This window comes from Rana temporaria, chromosome 9 (assembly GCF_905171775.1).
Source record: "Rana temporaria chromosome 9, aRanTem1.1, whole genome shotgun sequence".
Lineage (NCBI taxonomy): Eukaryota > Metazoa > Chordata > Amphibia > Anura > Ranidae > Rana > Rana temporaria.
This window is the reverse complement of record NC_053497.1, coordinates 12125093-12141303: the sequence shown is the minus strand read 5'-3', so window position 1 is coordinate 12141303 and position 16211 is coordinate 12125093. Positions and strand designations below refer to the sequence as shown.

General features: G+C 43.6%; 1 protein-coding gene across 1 annotated transcript in view; it reads right to left on the bottom strand.

Annotated features, from left to right (window-relative positions):
• Positions 1-16211, bottom strand: part of LOC120913097 (gamma-aminobutyric acid receptor subunit beta-4-like) — a 191842-nt gene that overhangs the window by 125104 nt on the left and 50527 nt on the right. Inside the window, exon 2 of the mRNA XM_040322798.1 lies at positions 5059-5147. Within this exon, the coding sequence (XP_040178732.1) occupies positions 5059-5147 (89 nt within the window). The remainder of the gene's footprint in view (positions 1-5058; positions 5148-16211) is intronic.

The window sequence follows — 16211 nt, the reverse complement described above, 5'->3', positions numbered from 1 at the left end:
AGGAATAGTGCCCCCTATCAGTGGGAGGAATAGTGCCCCCTATTAGTGGGAGGAATAGTGCCTCCTATCAGTGGGAGGAATAGTGCCTCCTATCAGTGGGAGGAATAGTGCCCCCTATTAGTGGGAGGAATAGTGCCCCCTATTAGTGGGAGGAATAGTGCCTCCTATCAGTGGGAGGAATAGTGCCCCCTATTAGTGGGAGGAATAGTGCCTCCTATCAGTGGGAGGAATAGTGCCTCCTATCAGTGGGAGGAATAGTGCCCCCTATTAGTGGGAGGAATAGTGCCACAAGGGCTAGATAAAAGCAGGCAAATGGCCACATCCAGCCCATGGACCACAGGTTTGGAGACCACGGCACTAGAGCACATTGGATGTATCTACATGGGTCCCAGGATTGGCACTCTAGGATTACAGTTCTATAGAAATTCAATCAGCGGAAAACAGAAACCGTAAAGGGGATGTGAATGGAAGGAACTTTTGCTTTCTATGAACAGATTATATTGTAAGCACACAGCTGGCAAATAATGAGAATCAGAATTTATACGTATATCTTATAATGTTGTGAGTCTGGGGATAGTCTCAGCCTCGGCATCTCCTATGCACCTCCTATAATTATACTCAGTAAAGTAATAATTACTATTATTACTTTTACTGCATTGCTTTTTATTGCTTTCTATGTGTGTTCTGGCAGTGTCGGTTACAGCACTACAGGGCAAACAAATAAAAATACAAAAATCCATTCTTTTAGGGTCAGTTGAGGCAGCTCCACAAGACCGCAGGGCTCGTGATTCCATAATTAAAGTGGTCCATTCAGTAACTTTAAGGGCTAATTCACACCAACCGCTGCGTAACAATGTAGCACCCTTCTATTGCCCTAGCCGTCCCTGTCTCAACCTTCGGAGATGCTCAGACGGGAATTGTGCAAGAGGCCACTTTCACCACCTTAACCACTTCAGCTCCGGACCATTTTGCTGGTCAAAGACCAGGCCACTTTTTGCGATTCGGCACTGCGTCAGACAATTGCGCGGTCGTGCAACGTGGCTCCTAAACAAAAGTGATGTCCTTTTCCCCCCCACAAATAGAGATTTCTTTTGGTGGTATTTGATCACCTCTGCGGTTTTTAATTTTTGGCGCTATAAACAAAAATAGTGCGACAATTTGGAAAACAATGCAATATTTTGTACTTTTTGCTATAATAAATATCCCCCCAAAAATATACAAAATTATTTTTTTCCTCAGTTTAGGCCGATACGTATTCTTCTACATATTTTTGGTAGAAAAAAATCGCAATAAGCGTTTATCGATTTGTTTGCGCAAAATTTATAGCATTTACAAAAAAGGGGATAGCTTTATTGCATTTTTATAAAAAAATTATTATTTTACTACTAATGGCGGCAATCAGCAATTTTTTTTCGTGACTGCGACATTATGGCGGACACTTCGGACAATTTTGACACATTTTTGGGACCATTGTCATTTTCACAGCAAAAAATGCATTTAAAATGCATTGTTTACTGTGAAAATGACAGTTGCCGTTTGGGAGTTAACCACAAGGGGGCGCTGAAGGGGTTATGTGTGACCTCATGTGTGTTTACAACTGTAGGGGGGTGTGGCTGTAGGTGTGACATCATCGATTGTGATTCCCTATAAAACGGATCACACGATCGATGAAGCCGCCACAGTGAAGAACGGGGAAGCTGTGTTTACACACAGCTCTCCCCGTTCTTCAGCTCCGGGGACCGATCGCGGGACTCCAGCGGCGATCGGGTCTGCGAGTCCTGCCGTCGCGGAGCTTTGGACCGGGGCGCGTGCACGCGCCCGCGCGCAACCCCACGGCTGGGCTTAAAGAGCCATGTACGTGGATGTGCCCAGCCGTGCCATTCTGCCAACGTATATCGTCGGTAGGGGGTCCTTAAGTGGTTAAGCGCCTCACACAGGTATATAACAATTACAGGGGAACAACATTATGCAACAGAACTAGTATGTCCTGAATTATTCAATACATACTAAGGTAAACAGTATAAGATATTGATATAGTAACGGGTGTGTGATTCGGAGGTGTATGTGAACCATGGGGTTCTGGCTATCTTTTCCAAGCATTCATATGTATATGACGTTACCTTTATTATTTATTGAACCAAAAGTATGTTTTTTTATTTTTATTTAGTGTTGCTTTTGGTACCTATAAAGTCCCATCTATACAACTATTTGTGAGTTAGGTCGGCCATACATGGTGCAAATTTTGTTCCTGCAACTATGGGTTACAGGAAACAAATTAGGACAACTCCAGGGGTCAAGTCCTGGGGAAAAAAGTGTGGGAACTCCCACCCAAGATCCACTCCCCCACCAAAAAAAAAAAAAAAATGATACGCTCATATGCATAATTACTAAACCGCATGTTTTTTTTTTTTCGATCCACTGTACCTTAGTAATCCTTTATGTTACTGGCCGCTTCCTGTATATGGATTCATCGGGTAGTGTGCGGGTATTCCGTCACTTCCTCGATGCCGCAATGTCTCCTGGGAGCTTTTGTCATTGTTCCCAGGAGACATTGCGGAGGTCTGCCGCGAGTTATCGCGGGATTTAGAAAGAAGCAAGTTCTTTCTAAACCCCTTGATAACTCGCGGCAGACCTCCACAATGTCTCCTGGGAACAATGACAAAAGCTCCCAGGAGACATTGCGGCATCGAGGAAGTGACGGAATACCCGCACACTACCCGATGAATCCATATACAGGAAGCGGCCAGTAACATAAAGGATTACTAAGGTTCGCCTGCCCCTGACAGTAACTCGAGCTGGGCATCGCCGCTTAGTGAAGGATTGGCTCGGGCGACTCGGCTGCTCTCGGCTGCTCTAGTCCTGCAAAGGGAACTGAGTTCCTGCTGTGAAAAAAGTGCAGGAACTCCGTTCCCACGCGTTCCCACAGGACTTGAGCCCTGGACAACTCCCCCATCAACACGAACAAAGCTGGCACGGGAATCTCCCCTACCGACGGGGGAAGCCGTTCCCACGCAGTGGCGGCTGCTCCATAAGGGGTGCACGGGCGCTGCCCCCCCCATCCATGTGTCCGGCCCCCTGTTCTACATATCAGGGCACCGGACTATGGATTCCAATGGGGGGTGTACGTTTTTGAAGCACGTGATTAGAGCCAGAGGCTCTAATAGGCTTCAAGACAGGGTGGGCTCAGGGCGAAGAGCACTGCGCCCTGATCCCACCCTTTTGCCTGACACTAGCGAATACATATTTACTATTCTGCCTCACTCTCCTCCCAGCTAATCAGATAGCCTCTATTGGCCAGGACTCTTAGGACTCCCTGGGCAATCGTGTCTCAGAACACACTTGGGGCTTCTATCCCGCCGGAAGGAGAATCTATGCTCGCGGGAGCAGCCCCGGCTCCTCCCTCTGCTTGTCTCTGTGCCTCCTCCCAGCCTCCGTGCCTCCATGCCTCACAAGATAAGGCAGCCTGTTTCTCTCCCATCGGAGGATGGGGGTGATTACCGCCATCTGTCGCCCGCAGGGAGGGATTTGGTGTTCCTGTTTGATAGCTGTCTTTGTCTCCCACGGGGGTGTGTGTGGGGGTGATTACCTTTACCACCTGTCTCCCGCGGCGGGGGGGATTTGGTGTTGCTGATTGATTGCCGCCTGTGTCTCCCTCTGGGGTGTGTGTGGGGGTGATTACCGCTGCTGCCTGTCTCCTGCGAGGGGGGGGGGGGATTTGGTGTTGCTGATTTATTATTATTATTATTATACAGGATGTATATAGCGCCAACAGTTTACGCAGCACTTTACAATATAAAAGGGAGACAATACAATTATAATACAATAAAATACAAGAGGATTAGGAGGGCTCTGCACAGAAGAGCTTACAATCTAATAGGGTGGGGCAGGTGGTACAAAATGTTGTAACTGTGGGGAATGAGCTGGTGTAAGTGGTAAAAGATTAGTTGGAGACGTGATAGGCTTCCCTGAAGAGATGAGTTTTCAGGGATCGCCTGAAGGCAGCTAGAGTAGGGGATAGCCGGACAGGTTGAGGTAGTGAGTTCCAGAGGATGGGAGAGGCTCTGGAGAAATCCTGGAGACGAGCATGGGAGGAGGAGACGAGAGTGCTTGACAGTAGGAGGTCTTGAGAAGAGCGGAGAGGACGGTTTGGGATGTGTTTGGAGACAAGATTGGTGATGTAGCTTGGGGCAGAGTTGTGGATGGATTTGTAAGTTGTGATTAGTATTTTGAATTTCATTTGCTGGGTGATCGGAAGCCAGTGTAGGAATTGGAGGAGAGGGTTGGCAGACACTTGGTAAGGTGAATAAGTCTGGCAGCAGCATTCATGATAGACTGAAGAGGGGAGGGGCCTATAGAGAGGCAGGCCAATGAGAAGGGAGTTGCAATAGTCAAGGCGAGAGATAACCAGGGAGTGAATGAGGAGCTTGGTGGTTTCATTCGTTAAAAAGGGGCAAATTTTTGAGATGTTACGGAGGTGAATTCTACAAACTACTGATCGCAGCCTGTGTTTCCTACGGGGGTGATTATCGCTGCCGCCTGTCTCCCGCGGCGGGGGGTGATTTGGTGTTGCTGATTGATCGCCGCCTGTGTCTCCCGTGGGGGGGTGTGTATGTGTGGGGGGGGGTGATTACCGCCGCCACCTGTCTCTCGCGTGGGGGGTTATTGGTGCTGGAGGGGCATCGCCTGTGTCTGGGAGGGAGTGTTGTTGTGCCGCCCTCCCAAACATAGTGAGCACCAGCCGCCACTGTCCCCATGGGAGAAGACAGTGATTATTGCTAGCAGGTATAGCAGTCATTAACGATAATCGTAAGAGAATATCCGGCAGGCGGGTTGTATCCAAGTTGATCGATCGACTAACTTGGTCCATTCAATTCAGCCTGCCCATTAATGGTGCGAATCTTGGCTGGTTCCTGCTGAATCAGCCGAGATTCGAACTGAGTATGGCCGGCCTAATACTAAATAAGGGACGTGGTGCCTTGACCATCTGATATTTCATCTGATATTTCAACTGATGTCAACTATCTTTTTGGAAAAAACAAAGTCCAACCAGTTACTGACCTCCAAAGTCTGGCCGCAAGCGGATGTCATAGCCCTTCAGCAACTTGTCCACTGTTTTCTTCACAACTGAGATATTCCCAGTATTTTGGCTGGAAAGTAAGAATAAAATATTTGTGAGTGATACAAGTACATACAATGTGATACAAGTACATACAATGTGATGCAAGTGCATACAATGTGATACAAGTGCATACAATGTGATACAAATACATACAATGTGATACAAATACATACAATGTGATACAAGTACATACAATGTGATACAAGTACATACAATGTGATACAAATACATACAATGTGATACAAGTACATACAATGTGATACAAGTGCATGCAATGTGATACAAGTGCATACAATGTGATACAAATACATACAATGTGATACAAGTACATACAATGTGATACAAGTGCATACAATGTGATACAAGTGCATACAATGTGATACAAATACATACAATGTGATACAAGTACATACAATGTGATACAAGTGCATACAATGTGATACAAATACATACAATGTGATACAAGTACATACAATGTGATACAAGTGCATACAATGTGATACAAGTGCATACAATGTGATACAAGTACATACAATGTGATACAAGTACATACAATGTGATACCAGTACATACAATGTGATACAAGTACATACAATGTGATACAAATACATGCAATGTGATACAAGTACATACAATGTGATACAAGTACATGCAATGTGATACAAGTACATGCAATGTGATACAAGTGCATACAATGTGATACAAGTACATGCAATGTGATACAAGTGCATGCAATGTGATACAAGGGCATACAATGTGATACAAGTACATGCAATGTGATACAAGTGCATACAATGTGATACAAGTACATACGATGTGATACAAGTGCATACAATGTGATACAAGTAGATACAATAAGGTGAGTACAATGTGACCTATCTGCAAGCAAAATGAAACAATTCCTCAGAAGCTGCCAAAGTAAAACCATCATAAACATTGGCAGAACTGATTTCACAGCAAATTTACTGAATTCACCTTTGACATTTTTTTTTTTGTAAAAACTTGTCTCGAAAAGTAAATAAAAAAATCTCTTAATAAATTTTGGACAAAATGTATTCTGCTATATGTCTTTGGTAAAAAAATAAAATAAATGAATCCCAATAAATGTTTATTGATTGGTTTGCGTAAAAGATATAGCATTTACAAACTGTGGGCTATATACTGGAACTTATATTTATTTATTTATTTATTTATTTATTTTATTATACTAGTAATGGTGGCAAACAGCTACTTATAATGGCACTGTGATAGCGCGGCAGCCAATCTGACACTAATGCCCCGTACACACCATCACTTTATGTGATGAAAAAAAATGACGTTTTTAAAAACGTCACTTTAATTGACCATGTGTGGGGGAAAACGTCATTTTATGTCTTGTAAAAAATGACCAAAAAAAATTGAAGCATGCTTAAATTTTATGTGTCGTTTTTCAAAACGTAGTTTTTTACTTCACAGAAATTGACCGTGTGTAGCAAAAAACGTTGTTTAAAAAGATGTTTTTACACCCGCGCATGCCCAGAAGCTAGTTATGAAGAGAGCTTCAATGGAAAAAGTGGTGAGAACGTAACCTCGCTTTGCTAGAACATTGTGAGAAAAACGATGGTGTGTAGGCAACTTCGTCTTTGAAAATTTAAGTTTCAAAAACATAGTTTTTTACTTCACAGAAAATGTCGTTTTTTTTCATCACATAAAGTGATGGTGTGTATGCGGCATTACTGATGCTGGGGGGGGGGGGGGACTAACCAACTGCCACTGACATCACCAGTGACATTATTACAGTGATCAGTGCTAATAATATGCACTGTCACTGTACTACTGGCACAGGGCAGAAAGGGGTTAACATCCAGGGCAGCCTTTTTCAACCAGGGTGCCAATCTACCTTCATTCACCCTGGTCGGAAAAAAAAACATCTACCTTCAGTTCAAACTTAGCTCTGAGAAAGAGGGGGGTCACCCTCGAAACGCGTCAACTATCCTTGAACTGTTCTCATCCCACTCAAGTTTACTGCCCAGCAGACCCTGTTGGAATGAGGCCATTGATGGACTCTGCAAATTTCCTGCTTGATTTTTATCACGTGTTTGTGAGTATAATATTATATTTAAGTAAAAAAAAAAATGTGTCGCAAAGGTAATGCACAAGGCTGGTGCGCCCCCTGTCCTTGTTTTCTTTTAGAATTACTCCTGGGTTCTCCCTGACCTGTTGACCGGTGCAGTGGTGGGGTTTGTGAAGACTTTTTTTCCCACTTCTCCAGTCTACCCAAGGCAACCTTTCAAGCGCAGGAGCATTTGTTTTTGTTTTTTTTGTTTTGTTTTCTTTTTTTTTGTCTTTGTAGGGTGCCTTAACCACTAAAGCCCCTGACCATTTTGCTGGCCAAAGACCAGCCCCCTTTTTGCGATTCGGCACTGCGTCGCTTTAACTGACAATTGCGCGGTCGTGCGACGTGGCTCCCAAACAAAATTGACGTCCTTTTTTTCCCACAAATAGAGCTTTCTTTTGGTGGTATTTGATCACCTCTGTGGTTTTTATTTTTTGCGCTATAAACAAAAATAGAGCGACAATTTTGAAAAAAAAAAACAATATTTTTTACTATTTCCAAAAAATAAATATAAAAAAATTATTTTTTTCCTCAGTTTAGGCCGATATGTATTCTTCTACATATTTTTGGTAAAAGAAATCGCAATAATCGTATATTGATTGGTTTGCGCAAAAGTTATAGCGTTTACAAAATAGGGGATAGAATTATGGGATTTTTTTTTACTAGTAATGGCGGCGATCAGCGATTTTTATCGTGACTGCGACTTTATGGCGGACACATCGGTCACTTTTGACACATTTTTGGGACCATTGTCATTTTTACAGCGATCAATGCTATAAGAATGCACTGTTTACTGTGAAAATGACACTGGCAGTGAAGGGGTTAACCACCAGGTGGCACTGAAGGGGCTAAGTGTGCCCTAGGGAGTGATTCTAACTGTGGGGGGGTGCGCTGTGTGTGATCACCGCTCACGATTACAGGGAGCGGTGATCAGTGTCCTGTCACTAGGAAGACTGGGGAAATGCTTGTTTACATCAGCATTTCCCCATTCTTCCTCACCGTGACACGATCGCGAGCATTGCCCGCGGACATCGAGTCCGCGGGACCCGAGGTCGGAGTCACGGAGCTCGCGTCGCGCGCACGTGTCCACAATGCCGATTCTTAAGGGGGACGTATATATACGTCCTTTTGTGCAGCCGTGCCATTCTGCCATACTTTAGTCATGCGGCGGTTGGCAAGCGGTTAAGGTTTCTTTAGGGGTCCTAAAAATTGCCCAAAAATCGTATACATGCCAGCAGGTGGATCAAGCCTTTTAGTTACACAAAGCCATGGGTTTTCATTGTGCACCATTACGACCTTCTAGCCGCCGACATCCTAACAACCAATGACATCATCGGTTGATAATGAGGATGTCAATCGTCTGTACAGCCTCCTTGGTTGATTCTCCACCAGCCCCTCACTATCAGCAGTGGGGTCACATTTGAGTGATAGAGAAAAACTGAGGGAGAAGAGAAACATTGGAATACTAGTCAGTACCAGTGTTCAAAAGTGTATTTGCTTTGGAGCAATAAATCCCTGATAACGTTGGGCGTCCTACTTGGACTTGTGGATGTTGATGCATTATGTAAAACTATTATGCCGCGTACACATGATCATTTTTCGGCATGAAAAAAAACGACTATGTTTTTCCAACTTCATCATTAAAACGACCTTGCCTACACGCGGTAGTTTAAAAAAAATGCTCTAGCAAAGCGCGGTGACGTACAACACATACGACGGCACTATAAAGGGGAAGTTCCATTCGGATGGCGCCACCCTTGGGGCTGCCTTAGCTGATTTCGTGTTAGTAAAAGACGATTCGCGCTTTTCAGTCTGTTACAGCGTGATGAATGTGCTATCTCCATTATGAACGGTAGTTTTACCAGAACGAGCTCTCCCGTCTCATAACTTGCTTCTGAGCATGCGTGGGTTTTTAACGTAGTTTTAGCCCACACACGATCATTTTTTACAACCCGAAAAACGACATTGTTTAAAACATTGTTAAAAAATGCAGCATGTTCGAAAAAATAATTGTCGTTTTTCAGAACCCGAAAAATGATGTGAAGCCCACACACCATCATTTTAAATGAAATTTTTTTAAAACGACATTTTTTCATGCCGAAAAATTACCGTGTGTACGTGTACAAGTACTTGGGCAAATGCTTGGTATTAGTCCCGATACCAATACTAGTATCGGTATCGGGACAACCCTACCAATAAGCGTATATATTGATTGGTTTAAACAAACATTTTAGCGTCTACAAACTATGGGATATATTTTGGGGATTTTTATTTATTTATTTTTATAGTAGTAATGGTGGCAATCAGCAACTTATAGCGGTACTTTTATATTGTGGCGGTCAATCGGACACTGAGGCCTTGTACACACGGTCGTTCCAAACCGATGAGAATGGTCCGATGGACCGTTTTCATCGGTTCACCGCTGAAGTGGCCTGATGTGCGTACACACCATCGTTCCAAAAACCGATCGGGTCAGAACGCGGTGACGTCAAACACACGACGTGCTGAATAAAACGAAGTTCAATGCTTCCAAGCATGCGTCGACTTGAATCTGAGCATGCGCAGGTTTTGAACCGATGCTTTTCTGTACTAACCATCGGTTTGGACCGATCGGGCATCGGTTCGGTTTTGAAGCATGTTTTAAAATTTTGAACCGAAGGACAACAGACCGATGGGCTATACACACGGTCGGTTTGGACCGATGAAACTGAACCTCGGTCCATTCTCATCGGTTTTGTCCGACCGTGTGTGGGGGGCCTGAGTGTCACTTTTGACACTATGCACTTGCTGGGAAGGGGTTAAACATCTAGGGATGATCAAAAATGTTAGCTGTGTGTCTAGCCAGTGTTTTTGTGTACTGTATGTGCTGCTTTTACTAGGGGAAGAGATGGAGTTTATTCCTTACTTTGCGTGGAAACACAAAATCTATCCCTCCCCCCTGTCCCTGCCGGGATAAGTCAGTTATTATTGCTAGCAGCTATAGCATCCACTAGCTATAATCACAAGTAGATCAGTAAATGGGCTGGTTGTACCCAAGTTGATCAGTCAATGAACTTGGTGCTTTCAGCCTGCCCATACATGGTTAGAATCTCGGCCAGTTCCATCTATGGCTGACCTTAGTATATTAGACACCAGTACAGGTGTCTTGTGTCCACCTCCATCTATATTTGCCCATTCGGAAAAAAAAACACATAGCCACAATGTCATTGCAGGCAACATTTTTATATATATATATATATATATATATATATATATATATATATATATATATATATATATACAGTATATATATATATATATATATATATATATATATATATATATATATTTCGAGTTTTCTGAGAAACAGCACAGAAAAGTTTCAGTACAAAACTACAAACCAGATCCATCTACAAAAGATAGACAAAAGAACAAAAAACGTTGTGCTCCATCCCCCCTTTAGACCCTTGGCAGAGCTATGCCGCGTACACACAACCGTTTTTCATGACGAGAAAAATGCAATTTTTTAAATTGGTCATTAAAAACGATCGTGTGTAGGCTCCAGAGCATTTTTATCGACGAGAAAAATGGCCATTAAAAATTTAGAACCTGCTCTATTTTTTTCTCGACGTGAAAAATGGTCGCGTGTAGGCTTTAACGACGGGGAAAAAACGTGCATGCTCAGAAGCAAGTTATGAGAAGGGAAATTTGCATAATCAGCCCAAAGGGTGGCGCCATTCGAATGGAACTTCCCCTTTATAGTGCCGTCGTACGTGTTGTACGTCACCGCGCTTTGCTCAAGCATTTTTTTTTTTCACGATCTTGTGTATGCAAGGCAGGCTTGACAAGAATCATGTCGAGAAAACCGTTGTTTTTTTCCATAACATTAAAAACGATCGTGTGTACACGGCATAAGAGATGGTACATTACTGCCCCAGGCATGATACCAAACAGAGAGCTAGACTAGGCAGTACATTGTAACTCCATAGAGAAAATAATAGCACAGAACAAACATCAAGCCCCCCAACAGCAGAGGACAAGTCCCATGAGAAGCCACCAGAGGAAGGGCCGGTGGAATTCAACATAAGTTAAAAAAAAGGCGGTGCATAAAGAAGGTCCATAATGTGTAGGGCAAAGCCCCACCTTCCAACCATAATACCAAAGGATGTCAAGTCATTATTTAAGTATCAGGGGTTCTCAAGCTTGGGGACCACACTTTAATAAATTTGGAGGGTAATCTTCTGCTGTTGTATGAGGTTCTACAGAAGGGAAGAGCAGTGTTCACTATGAATTTCCATTTATCCGGAGTCGGTGATGTAGGGGATTTCCAGTGCAGGGCAATAGCTTTCCTAGCATAAAAAAAGTAAAATACTAAGCAAGGTTCTGGCCGCTCTCCCTGTATTTAACCTCCCTGGCGATATGATTCTGTCTGGAATTACGTACCAAAAGCGGTACAATTATTTTGCAAGGAAATTTGGCGTTTTATACTGTAGGTCTGTAATTTTTAGGAATAACTCACTTAAATCTGACCAAACAAGAGTCTTGTAGGCATCCCGGGTATGATTTTTTTTTAAAAACAAAATTATAAATTATAATATAATAAATAATTATAAATAATTATAACAAATAATAATGTAATTATAATAAAAATTATTCAATAATGTAATCAACTCAAAATCACTGAAATTTGCTCAGTTGCAGAATTGTCGCTGTCATTACTTTTATTTTTTTATGACAAATTTCCCCACAAATCGCTATCGCACAATTCTGCAAGTGATTATAATTTATTATCGCTGTTTTCTAGCTGCTCTAAAACCATTTTTGACATAAAGGGACACTTTTGGACAATCTACAGTTTTTAGGCAGAAAGAACCGTTTTTATTATATAAAAGTACATGCAGGACATTGGGCAGACCACTAGGGACAAGGGGGGTGTATTTTTTACATACAGTACTGTAATCTATAAGATTACAGTATACTGTATGTATTGTGTTTGTTTACTTTTTTGAATTTGGCGCTGTTCTCCGCCCCCGTGCGTCGTAACGTCGCAGGCAACAGAGATCGGCGGCACACAGGGACACTGTGAATCGAGCGAGGACCCCCGCTCGCTCACACAGCGGGGATGCATCGCAGGATCCAGGGACAAGGTGAGTAACTTGTCTGTGGATGCTGCGAGCAGGTAAGCCGTGCCGCTGCACGCTCTGCACAGCTACCCCGAGCATGACTCTGGGATACCGATCCTAGCATTAAAAAAAAAAAAACCCTGAGTCACGCTCGGGGATACCGCCAGGCAGGTTAAGGAGACTACAAGACCCAACAAATAACCAATCTCCTGAATTGGGCAGAACCCGTGCCATGAATAGCTGAACAAGTGCTAAAAATATGGAGGAAGACCCCAGATCACCTCCAACACTTCGTAGCTGGCTGCGGTAAGGTAATAACAATGAACAATTTTAAACTGTATAAGTCGATATTGCAGGCGACATTTTGTGAATGGCAAGTTCAGAAGGGGGGCAGAAACATGACCCTTATGCTGAGGTCTATCATATGCACCGCTGATGTCCCCTTTATAAGTATTCAAATGATGTTGCCCAAAGTTCGACTTTAATTTTTCCATCTTGCTCTTGCGAAGATTGGATTCATTGACAGATTTATTTTTTAGTTGGACAGACATCAAGGGAGCCAGACAGCAGGAGGTTTTTGGAGGATTGAAGAGGACAGACTGAGTCAGCCATTCTTAACCAGGGTTCTATGGAACCCTAGGATTCCTCCAGAGGCTTTTAGGGGTTCCTTGAGCTGTGGCTGGGTGACCTTCTATCTGATGATGCCTGCAGAATTCTGGGTCTGAAGCCTCGTACACGCGATCAGTCCATCCGATGAGAACGATCTGAAGGACCGGTTAACCGATGAAGCTGACTGATGATCCGTCGCGCCTACACACCATTGGTTAAAAAAACGATCGTGTCAGAACGCGGTGACGTAAAACACAACGACGTGCTGAAAAAAAAACTAAGTTCAATGCTTCCAAGCATGCGTCGACTTGATTCTGAGCATGCGTGGATTTTTAACTGATGGTTGTGCCTACTAACGATCGGTTTTGACCTATCGGTTAGGAAACCATCGGTTAAATTTAAAGCAAGTTGGCTTTTTTTTAACCGATGGTTAAATAACCTATGGGGCCCACACACGATCGGTTTTGACCGATGAAAACGGTCCTTCAGACCGTTGTCCTCTGGTTAACCTATCGTGTGTACGAGGCCTAAATCTATTTGACAAAGCCAGAAGGATGACACCAATGAACCTTGTGGCTGTCTGTGAGGGTGTTATTTTGGTCACCACGGTAAGAGGGCACATTCTTCCCACTGATCATCAATATACGGTAAGAGGCTTTTTTCTCACTGACCAATAATTAATTGGTCTTAGCAGGGGTTGGCCAAGACCTGAAAATTATTTCAAGGGTTTCTTTGTGTTAAAAAGATTGGGAAAGGCTGATCTGAGTAATATTTTGAAATGAGGTTGGTGCAGAGTTATGGATGATTTTGTATGCTGTTGATAGTATCTTGAATTTTATTGCTTGCACAATTGGAAGCAAGTGGAGCGAGGGGTGGTGGACACTAAGCAGTTGGTAAGGTGGTTCCTTGGCTCGCTGCTTGTGCTGTGTGTCTCTGTCGCCAAGTCTGAATTTTTTTTATTCCTACAAAGAAACAAGTCAACTCATTTTGGGGGTTACAAAAGAATTGTTTCTAACAGGGTTTGATATTCTAGTCAAGACCAAACTCACTTTTCAACCCTTTTGAGTTATAATCCTCACCGGTATATTGAAACCTCATGAAGGGAACATTACAGTATAAACAGGGCCGTTTGAAGGAATTTGGGGGCCCCAAGCAAGAAGCGGGGGAGGGGGTGTTGCTGAGTTTCAAGTTGAGAAGGGGGGGGGGGGGTAAGTTGACAAGTGTAAAAAATGATTCTGCTATAAACCAGATAAGCGGGGGGGCTGCATCCCCTCATGTTCTTTTTAACCCCCCTCCCCTCCCTACCGCATACCGCTGCATACAGCTGCTTCCCCCCTCCCTACTGCATACCGCCGCATACAGCTGCTGCTGCCGAACGTCAGCTAGTACTTCTTCTGACTGCCTCCCCGGCTCCCCCCCATGTTCTTTTTACCCCCCCTTACCGCATACCGTGCTGCAGAAGATTAAGTTTGCTGTTCCCGGCCGGACTGAAAGGAAGTGAGCACTGAGTGTGTGCACTTCCTGTCAGTCCGGCCAGAAACAGGAAACTCAATCTCCTGTACCACGCGGTTACGGTACCCGGCCGGACTGCAGGAGGAATTAGGAAAGGAGCTCGGCCACGCTACAGGCTGCAGCATTTATAGGAAGTGGCGGCGCGGCAGTGCTCTGCTGGGGCCCCAGGCCAGCTCGGGGCCCCAAGCAGTTGCTTGTTTTGCCTGTCCTGTTCCGACGGGCCTAAGTATAAAAAACCCACAATATAAGTCAGCTTCTATCTTTTGAATATTCTATAAAAAATGTACATATATTCTGACCTTCATCAACCAATGTGCTCCTTATCTTGCAAATCTCTTGGATTTTGACCAAAGCAAGCTCCCAGAAGCCTCTTTGTACATACGAGCAACTGGACCTCAGTCACTGTACTTCCCTTTGCACAGTTTCCACTCAACACTAAAAAATGTAAAACATAAATAAATTCTGCACTTGCAACTGTGCAAAAATACAAATGACAAAATCAAATATAAAGTCCAAAAAAATAATAAAAAATGTATATGGCAAATATCGTCCCAATATAATAAAGTGCTCTTGTGCTACAGTCGTCTTATGCCTCGTACACACGACCATTTTTCTCGGCAGGAAAAAAAAAATTCCCGACCTGATTCCTCTCCAGCCTGACTTGCACACAAACGTTCATGCAAAATAGTCCAACCAAAGCGCGGTGACGTACAACATGTACGATGGGACTATAAAGGGGAAGTTCCTTTCAAATGGCACCACCCTTTGGGCTGCTTTTGCTGATCCTTGTGTTAGTAAAAGTTTGGTGAGAGACGATTCGCGCTTTTTAGTTTTCGTGCTTTTCAGTCCGTTACAGCGTGAAGAATGTGCTATCTCCATTCTGAACACTAGTTTTACCAGAATGAGCGCTCCCGTCTCATACTTGATTCTGAGCATGCGTGTTTTTCCCCTCGGAAAAGCATACACACGACCGTTTTTTGCGACGAGAAAAAGACTGACGGGAAACACGACGGGAAAAAAGAGAGCTGGTTTCAATTTTTTTGCGGGCAGTTTTTTCGTCGAGAAAACTGCTAGGGAGCATACACACGACCGGTTTTCACAACCAATATAAAAAATTGCAGTTTTCTCGTCGTGAAAAACGGTTGTGTGTACAAGGCATTATAAGTGCTGAAGTGCTCCAAATAAATTCACTCTGTGATGTGATACACAGCCCTCGTGAATCCCTACTCACCAAAGGTAATGGACCCCCAGCTTTTCAGTCCGGGGGTCAGACAGGCTTAGGTCTCTTAGAGAATGGCTGGTCACACGGGTCCAGTATGGATCTCCCCAGTGTAGCTCTCAAAAATTCAGAATGCTTACCAAGCCCAGAATGAAAAAGGGAACTAATAGTGAAGTAATGTAAAGTTGTGATTTATTGCACAATAATAGAAAGATACTTACAGGACAAATGATGAAAACGGGCATGTACAATTGTGTAATTTCCGAGAGTCCTAACAACATAACTATATACAGTATGGGGAACACAGAAAATCAGGGGGAAACTGGAGGTGCAGGGAGCAGATGGGAAAAGGGAACCGATACTGTGGTAAGAAATCAGAGAGAGCAGGAACAAAGCAAGAGGGTACAGGATAGAGGGCAGGAGCATGATTAAGATCAATGGCAAACAGAATCTGGCAGCAGAAAAACACTGGAATGGGAGGCACTACTAGGGGAAGACCTAAATACCCTCCCATCAGCCAGCATCAGGTGGCAACTGATTACCGGGATCTGCTGG